At 51.6% G+C, this 8,875-nt stretch overlaps 1 protein-coding gene across 5 annotated transcripts in view; it reads right to left on the reverse strand.

Annotated features, from left to right (window-relative positions):
• XPNPEP1 (X-prolyl aminopeptidase 1) overlaps window positions 1-7,359 on the reverse strand; it is a 32,521-nt gene extending 25,162 nt beyond the window's left edge. The window contains exons 1-4 of one of the 5 annotated variants that reach the window (XM_052798749.1): window positions 7,239-7,359; window positions 5,945-6,040; window positions 3,541-3,615; window positions 3,079-3,203 (exon numbers count right to left, since the gene is read on the reverse strand). In XM_052798749.1, the coding sequence (XP_052654709.1) occupies window positions 3,079-3,195 (117 nt within the window). In that variant the 5' untranslated portion in view covers window positions 3,196-3,203; window positions 3,541-3,615; window positions 5,945-6,040; window positions 7,239-7,359. Of the gene's footprint in view, window positions 1-3,078; window positions 3,210-3,540; window positions 3,616-5,944; window positions 6,041-7,238 lie in introns of all 5 variants that reach the window. The other 4 variants (XM_052798752.1, XM_052798753.1, XM_052798748.1 and 1 more) reach the window with 4 other exon arrangements.
• Between the last annotated feature and the right edge of the window lie 1,516 nt (window positions 7,360-8,875).

Below are 8,875 nucleotides of genomic sequence, written 5' to 3' on the forward strand. Positions count from 1 at the left end.
GCCTGGCCATCCTCAGGCCTTTTGCATCTGCTTTCCACCACACCTGTCAGTCCTTGACATGCAGACAAAACTGGGGGCTGCATCACAGAAACCCTCAGCTAAGCCAGGAAGAACCCCCAAAAATCAGTGGTGCTTATCACCAGAGCCTGCATGGTTGGATCATTAACATGTTAAAGCTTATTCTAACCTAATGTCAACCAAGATCAGCCATGAAAAGTGCAGCTCGCTGCCCTTAGAGCTACGACACTGATACCATTAAAGAACAAACACTGCTGTGTACTTGGAGGGAGGTCGGTATTCACTGCCAACAACCTAACTGCATTGGTAAGGTCTGGAACAGGTCAGTGCAACCTGTGCACAAGCCGTCTCTTGCTTTATAACTCTGCTGATTCCTCAGCTCAGAACAAGTGTGTGTCAGAGGAGCCAGCCCTGAGCAGAAGACAGCATGTCTGCCAACCTAAACATGGGGCCCTGAGCTGGGCAGGTGCTTCCTTGATGTGGAAGACCAGCCAGATCTGACCAAATTTGTTTTCACTGAGTCAAGGCCTGGGGGTGGAAGCCAGCCCCAGTTAAGCTGTGACTGGCTCCAAACCCCAGCTCTAATCCAAACATCATTCCTTCCCATTAAGAAGAAAGCTCCTCCAATCTCTGAATATTCCCATATGGGCAAACACCAGATTCAATGTAAAGTGGGTGACTCAACATAAAAATGGATCCTGCATTTACCACTGCAACGCTCCAAAAGCTCAGACAGGCATTTTTATCCGAACCACAAAGGACTTAGGTGCCTCGTTCCCAAAAGCATGGCATTTCACCCCTTCATGATCCTTTGACACCTCCAGCCACAAGATCCACCCAGCACCCATGAAAGGAAGCGAGGCTCTTTGGGACTTCAGCCCACTTTTGGGTGGGACTGCCCTCCTTTCTTACCAGCCTTTGGACAACCCAGGTCCCCAAGGAAACAGTCTGTTTCTTCTGACTTCTTATCACCAGCATCAAAAGTTTCAAAAATCAAAGCAGCCAACATTCAGGGCTGGCTGCAAGAGCCACAGATCCAGGGTATTAGCAGCCTTGGTTAAGCCAGAGTCAGAGCCAGCTGTGTTTGAGAAGCTCTGCAAGTCTTTCAGCTCCTTACACAACTAGCATGGAAAGCAAAGGATACAACTGGTGGCAAGCCTCCTAGCAGTATTATAACCTAAGCCTTCTAGCCTTGGCAGGAAAACCAATGTTAAAAGCATCACAGAGCTCAGACATTCCCAGTGTTACAAAGAGAAATCAGTCAGCAAGTTGCAGCATCGGGGTGTACCAGCATCAGTCCAATCCAGGGGTTCCTTTGCAAACTAGAAGGGAATAAAGTTTCCCTCAATCTAAATCCTGTGTCAACACCACAGGAGGGAAGGCCCTCTTTGTTGACAAGTTCTCTGATGTGGATCCCACGACAGCCTCAGGAACAGCTGAGAGAGGCAAGGACAGCAGTAAGTAGCTTGGGCTGTGGGGAGGAAATGGCTCAAGCCACCAAAAGCTTGGGCATCATTAAACCGCAGTCTTCTGAGTCATGGAGGGAGCTGCCTAAGAGCAAAATCTGACTGCAGGGTTGTAAAGTTCTTATTTGCGTACAGGAAACAAACCCTTGCTTGGAACATGGGGAAGCTGCAAATCTCAGCTCATCGCAATTTACCTGGAATCAGTAAGCCTGTTCTGGGATCAACAGGTTTCCACCAATGCCTAAAATTGCACCAATTCCCAAACCTCACAGACAAAATCCTGCACTAGCTAGTCAGGAGGCGCCAGAATCAGCAGCTTTTAGTAATCATTTCCATTCAGATAGATTTGCTCTGCAGAGAAACCTGACCAACTTGCCCGGCAGGAAACAGCAACATGGGGTTCTCTGCTTAACTGCACTCTGTCAAGGAAAAGAAAGCAACAGAAAAACTCAGAAGTCCTGAGGGTCACATTCTTCAACTCACATGACAGCATTTAATGTCTAGTGAAATGAAACCAGAGTTATATATGGACAGAGGCAGCTTGAGGCAGGAATGCAGCAGACAATAGCAGCTGCAGAAAATGCCTTCCCTCTACCTGCCCAAGTTTGGATCTCCCTAAGAGGAAACACGATGCTGCACATATGGTCCCAGGGCGCAGGCAAGTCTGGACCCAGCTCACCCCAGTGCCAAGTCAAGGGCAAAGGTTCCGATTCAGTTCCATTTTGCTCTTGTGCACCCTGAGGTAAAAGGGAGCTTTGGGTGTGAGCCAGGAAAGCTTCAGGTCTTTTGTTTCCTGAAAATGGCTGAGGAGGAAAAAACTCTTGGCAGTTCTTGGATCTCCTAACAGAGTGAACAGAAGAGTGAAACTAGTATATAAGCAGGCAGGAAAGGTAAAAGACAGTTCAGCAATTTAAAATTAATGTCACGGACTACAAAAATCTTAATGGTGGAAGCAGCACACAACAGTTACTGCCACGGGTTACCACCCTGGGCCCAGACTTCCCTCCTGTCTTTAGTGCACAGAACAAGCTAATGCAGAGCAGTATTGAAAGGGAAGTGTCATTGTGGCCTGTTCCTTCCCTGCCTCTCCAAAGGCCCCTCTATGTGGGATCTGAAGGGCTTTAGCATAAGGCAGCAAATTCCAGCAAGAACTGGATCTAGCAAAGGGAAAGCTCTGCAACTAATCCTTCACCACCTCGCTTAAGAGTATGTGTTGATCAGGAGGTGCTAATGGGGAAACTAAAGCCCAGATAATGCCTTTTCCTCCCCCAGTAAATCCATTCTTCCCAACAGCCAGGATGGGGACAGCAAGTGCTCTGGCAAGCTCCCTTTTTTGCAGTGTGAGCTCCCTGGAGACAATCTGATGAGAAGCTGCTGGTGGAACATCCACGCTGATTTGTTACAAGAACATAAAAACCTCAGTCTCCTGAACAGACTCCAGAAACTTTTTCCAACATGATGTTTCTCAGGTTACCCAGGCTTTTATGCTAGAACCATTAAAGCAAGTGAATGAAGGATGATTTTAGTTATCCCTGGCTTTTATTTTTTACAGGGAAGGAAAGTGCAATCATTCCCATAATCCATCCATTCATACCTGGTGGGCATCTCCAGATGGCACTATGTAGGCTTGGACAGGTTCCTGGACGTACTTGGGACTCTTCATCACCTGCCGCAGTTGCTTCAGCAGCTCTGTTGTAATTTTTGGACTCATCTTCCTACCTGCAACTGAAACAAGCACAAAACTTCAGAGCTTCTCCAGCCATCCTGGGCCACTCACATATGCAGGCTGGAGGCTGTCACCACTGGAAAGTCCCCTTGAGGGCAACTGTGCCAACATCATCCCTCTCAGCCCAGAATTTCTCCTGTCTTGTCACTTCACTCGCATTCCTTGAGAATGAGGGATCAGGTTGAGGCCAGAGAGTCAAAGCTGGTCTATCCTGTAAAGGACCATTCCCACCTGGCAAAGGACTGGCATGCCCAGTGGTGATACACAGAAGCTTAACACACTTGCCAACCCTTCTTGCATATGTGAGGAACCAGAGCACCTCAGACACACCCTATGACAGCCAGGAAAGGTCTTGGCATGTGATGTTGACAGTCCAAAGTACCCACAGGTCAGAAGTAGCCCCACCTGTTATGTGCACAGAGAGAAACTTTCAGTCTTTTTACTCTGGGGGCAGAGATACTGTGGCTTATATGCCACAGGAGCACAGGCTGCTCGGAGAGCAAGCCATGCACCTCAGGAACTCAGAAATGGACCAGTTAAGAATGCAATTTTTAGAAGGTTCACTATAGCCCAGGGTTTCACAGTGGATTGGTGACCAGATTAACTCAGACAAAAGAAATCTGCTCCCAAGGACATACACAGGGATGCATTCACTGGCCATATTTACCTCTGGGCTGCATGTTAGTTCACCTAGGAAGAACACAACTGTAACAGGAGGAACAGCCCGTTGAGCTCTCACAGGTGACTGCCAGGAGACAACTTGGGAGGCTTAAAGGAACCTTCTCTAAAGACCTTTGGCAAATGCTCTGCAGATCTCAGCTGGTGTCAGGCAGGCAGGGGTGGGGCACAGGCTGGATGGAAGACAGCAGATCAGAGGGGAAAACAAGGGCACAGGCTAATCACCCTCCCTTGCTGTGGTTTTGCAATGGATGTACCTTTGGCATTGCAGTGAATGCCAGCCTCTCAATTTCCTACCCAGAAACCATCAACAGCCGGGGCCTGCTGCGAGCACTGGCGCACAGTGACAGGTCAGGCCGTGCTGCTGTGCTGACACCAGTGAAGGCTGCAGTGGAAGGCACCAGCTGACTGCAGAGGATGTTCAAGCTGTGGGGCAGGCCTGGCCTGAAAGCCTATGAAAATCAAGTAACCTGAACCTCTTCAGAGGTTCTCTCCATCTTTTCTTCACTCACATCTCCAAAGGGTGCCCAAAGTGGGATAATCCCCTTCCCGGTTCTCCACACATGCATTTCACATTTTTAAGAACGTGCTGGAATCTTAAAACTTTAATACTGTCACTTTCCGGAGGAAGGTGGGTAGGCTCTGTGCTACTTGAATGCCATGCTATGCAGTATTTTATTCTGACCAGTTCATTTCACAGCTCATTTCACAGCCATGTCCACAAACAGATCATAGATGGGAGAAGCAAATAGAATGCAAGTCTCAAACATTTTTTGCTTATCCAGGTACTTATTCTATCTACAACTCAGTAACTACCAGGAGCCCCAAGCGACATTACAGTCTTATGCCAAAACACAGGAAGGCACAGGCCCTGCCCTGTGATGTTTGCCGTCTAAATGGGGAGGCAGAAAAGCTGCCTCCATTTCACAAGCCATAAGAACACATGATTTGACCAAGGTCACACAGCAGCACCGTGACCAAATCAGGAACTGAACCAAGATCTGATGCATCCAGGTGTAAAAATCTCAACCCAAGACGACCATTCACACGTCTCATTACAGGAAGTTTAGAGCACACCAGACTTGTGTATGACTGACTGTCTGCCCACAGGTACACTGTGTTTAAAACCCAGACCACAAGAAGCAAATCAAGCTCAAAAGGCACCAAACACTAAATCCTCAGATTAGTATCTTGACTCCAGTGCCTTCGCTGGGATTAGATTACACCTCGGATTTATTTCCAGGACAAATTTCATAGTTTTATACAGGGTTTGCAAGCTACACTGAACTTTATTATACTGTGATTGTTTCTGTTTGTCCTCTGTAACGAGCTGCTGTAACATTCTATAACACTGCTGCTGATTTATGTTCAGAGGAAAAAAACAAAGGAGAGCGAGCAACAACATAGCGAGTAGCCAGCAGAAAAGAATCTCTTTCTACAAACTCATAAGGACACAGCTTCCTTTCTTGACCTGTGCTTTGTCTCCAGGAGCCTGAAAGTCTCATTTAAATATGCAAGGAACGACAAGGCCTTGCCTTTTAATAAAGCTCCTTGCTGACAAGCCATGGTTTTCTTAGCAAGCAAGAGATTCTCTCAAGAACAACAACAACAACAAAAAATTTTAAAAATACTCTCACTGTTGAAAGATTCGCTTGCAATATTAAAAATACAACTAAGCTAGATTAGCAACAAAACCCATATTAAGGAGGACATCTATTTTAGATAACCCCTACAGTATAAGAAATCACTTTAAAGAAATCCTCCCCAAACTTTCCAATAAAACTGTCTTCAATTTCCAGAGAAAGAGAAGCTATTTTCTCCCAGATCTTTGATAGTCATTTACTCTGGTACCCTTATAGTTTTTAACAGGTCACCTTTCCTTTCTTGGCCATAATTATAAGCCTCTACAGAGTTAAAACAGCTTCTCTATCATTATTTAATCACTCCAGTGATTAAAACCAAACACAGCTGAAATGAGGGTAGTGGATTTAACAGTGCAAGAAACAGTCCCATTCCCTACCCTAACTTTTTGAAAGGTATCAGACTACCATGTTACCTGCCTCTGTAGTTCCCCACGTCTGGACACCTCTTGCCTCTGTTCACACAAAATACCACTCAGCTCTTTGCTTGGCCTTCATAAGGTCCACTGTGCCTGAGAAAGCAAAGGGCAAAACTGAAATGGCTAACAAACTTTGCCCCCCATAAAACATTCTCACCCCCCAACAAAGAGCTGAAAATGCATTCACACTACATTCCACTGGCAAGATTAGAGATGCAATGAGGGCAAACCATGGGGGAGCAGGGAAGGCCAAGGACCAGGCATTTGCTTGTCAAGACTTATGATTAAATCTTGCAAGCGTGTGCTGTTTTACACCAATCTGTTTTCGCAATTGTTCTGTCAGAGGCCACTCCCCATTTTACAGATGGGGAAACTAAGGCAGAGCAGAAGTAGCATGCAAAGTATCACTGCACCACAATGGCAGTCAGAGTTGGATCCCAAAATCTGTCGCTGTCTAGACATACATTACCGACACCTCACTCAGACCACAGGAGTCAGTCCTCCAAGAGCCCAGGCCAGATTCTGCCTGGACAGCATCTCCATCAGACACACAGGGCAAAGAGCGACCTCGAAAACGCTGCCAGAGGAACCAAACACCTCCTCCTGCCTCCCACGTGCCCACAGAGCAACAGGCTGCTGCAACCCCAGGCGCCAGCGATGGCAAGGGTCGGGGACACCAGGCCCGCCAAGTCAGGGCGTGCGCCAGTGCCACGGCGGGGAAGGGAGGTGAGGCCAGGAGGCCAGGCTACACCTGGGTCTGCCCATGGCCACTGTGTTAGACCACCCTGAGCGTTTATGTCCTGTTTGCTTCAGATACGCTCGTCCGTCTGATAATTTACTCTTTGTTTTCTCTTTTACCAAAATAAGCACGTAAGCTTGCATTATCAGGAACCAGCCACACCACCTCAAAACCAGGCCTCTCTGGCCTGGGCAGCCCAAGTGCTCGCAGCCTCGCACTGAGGCACAAACCCCACCGCTTGCCCCCCAGTACCCGCCTGCAGCCCCAACTCACCGAAAACCCCAGCCCGGCCTGCCCCCCCCCCGAGCCAAAAGCCTCCCCCAGCCCCACACAGGGCTGACAGGGCCACCGGGGCCGGGACACGCCGACCGGGCCTGGCTGACTGACAGAGCCCGGATACCGGCCCGGGTACCCGGACAGGGCCCGGCTAGACGGGGCCGGCGGCGGAGGCCGGGCCCGGGCCGTACCGCGGCGCCCGCACGTACGTTTAACGTTCTCTGCCGTTAACCCTGAAGCACCCACGGGGCCTGCCCCCGCCCCGCCGTTCCTCACCTGCCGCCGTCCCGCCCGCCCGCCGTCCGCCGCCGCGACGTCAGCGCCCACGTGGGCCGCCGCAGCCACCCGCCGCTGACGTCGCGACGGACGTCACGGGGGGAGCCGCCGCCGGCGGCGGCGGCGGCGGCGGGGGGGGATGAGGAGCAGGGGCCGGGACCTGCCGCCGTGCTCCTGCCGGGCCGGGGCACCGGGCACCGCGCCACAGCCGCCTTCGTCTGAGCCCTGCGGGGTCCGCCCGCCCCGCCCCGTCCCCGGGGCGCGCCGTCGTCCCGGCGCGGCGGCCCCCAGGCCGGTGCTGTGCGCGGCCCTGGCTGGGGGAGCCCGGAGCGGGATCTGCGGGCGGAGGGCTCCGTCTTCCGGGGGAGGTGGCGCAGAGAGCCGGTGTGAGACGCAGGGCAGGCCGGGTGCGTCGCCAGAGGCGGGAAGCGCCGGCGTTTGGCGGCTGCCGGCGCCTGCCCCGGGGGAAGGAGAGGAGCGGAGCGGAGCGCCTGGCACCGCCTCGGGGCCCCGTCCCCGACGCCTCGGCCTGCGCTCGCCCCTTTGATCCGCTTCGCTCGTAAACTTCCAAAAACACCGTCTCGAGGGGGGGATTTGAGGCCGCCCAGCGAATGCGCCTGGCTCCTCGCCCGCCCCAGCCCGTGCGGCCCGGCCGGCCGCGGGTGCTGCAGAGCTGCCCGAGGCGGGGGGCAAGGGGCCGGGGCAGGGCCGGAGGTGCTGGGCCTCACGCCAGCCCCCCCAGCACCGAAGTGGCGGGTGTAGGTACCCCACAGCTTGCTTTCTGGTGCTGAGCGCAGCTCCAGGAAGATGTCAGCATCCCCTTGCTTTGCTTAAAGCCTCAGCAGGAAAGGTACCGTCTACTTTTCAGGATAAATTACCATCAGCTTGCTGCTCGGAAGGGAGGAGGGTGGTATTTGTAACAACAGTGAGTGCAACTGCTGTAAAATCTGGCCGTTTGCTATCCGTGCTCCCTAATGAAAATACCTTCCACCACTCTCCTCTGCCCCTGGCAGTTTTTTACAGGTGGGCTATAAGTCAACCCTATCAACAAAAACAAGAGGCTGTTACAGAAATGCAGAACTGAGAAGATCACCACCAAGAAAGGCTACAACAAAAGCAAAAAATCTGCTTTGTAACTGTGTCCAGGCTGGAGGGGTTTGCTTGCAGCTGTTGGTACCTTGGGGACCCTCCAGCCCCCAGGCCGTGACAGTGCTGCAGCCACCCCTCTTCCATGGGGCTCATCGCTGCATCCAGTGTAACCGTGACTCTGCAGAGGATGAAGAGGAGCAAAATGTGGTGTTCAGTGGGACCCATCTTAGTTCAGGGCCTCCCACACATCCTGGGGACTCGGTAGGAGAGGAGACACTTGGCTGGCTGCACGGTGCTCAGGACCAGGCTCTTAAAGGTGCACAGGCTGGGTCCTACACCTGGCATCCCACTGGTGAGGGAGAACTGTGTGGGTACATAGCCAGCTCATGAAACCAGACCCTGGGTCTCAGTCTGTATGCATTTTTCCAGAGGAGAAAAAATTCAGCCAGCAGCTACTCTGCCTTTCCTCCTTCCTCTCCCTCAGTCCACACCAATGCTGTAGCCCGCAGAGCTTTACCCACAAACTGCCAAACATTTGCAGCTGTGTC

This window comes from Harpia harpyja, chromosome 10, assembly GCF_026419915.1.
Source record: "Harpia harpyja isolate bHarHar1 chromosome 10, bHarHar1 primary haplotype, whole genome shotgun sequence".
Classification (NCBI taxonomy): domain Eukaryota; kingdom Metazoa; phylum Chordata; class Aves; order Accipitriformes; family Accipitridae; genus Harpia; species Harpia harpyja.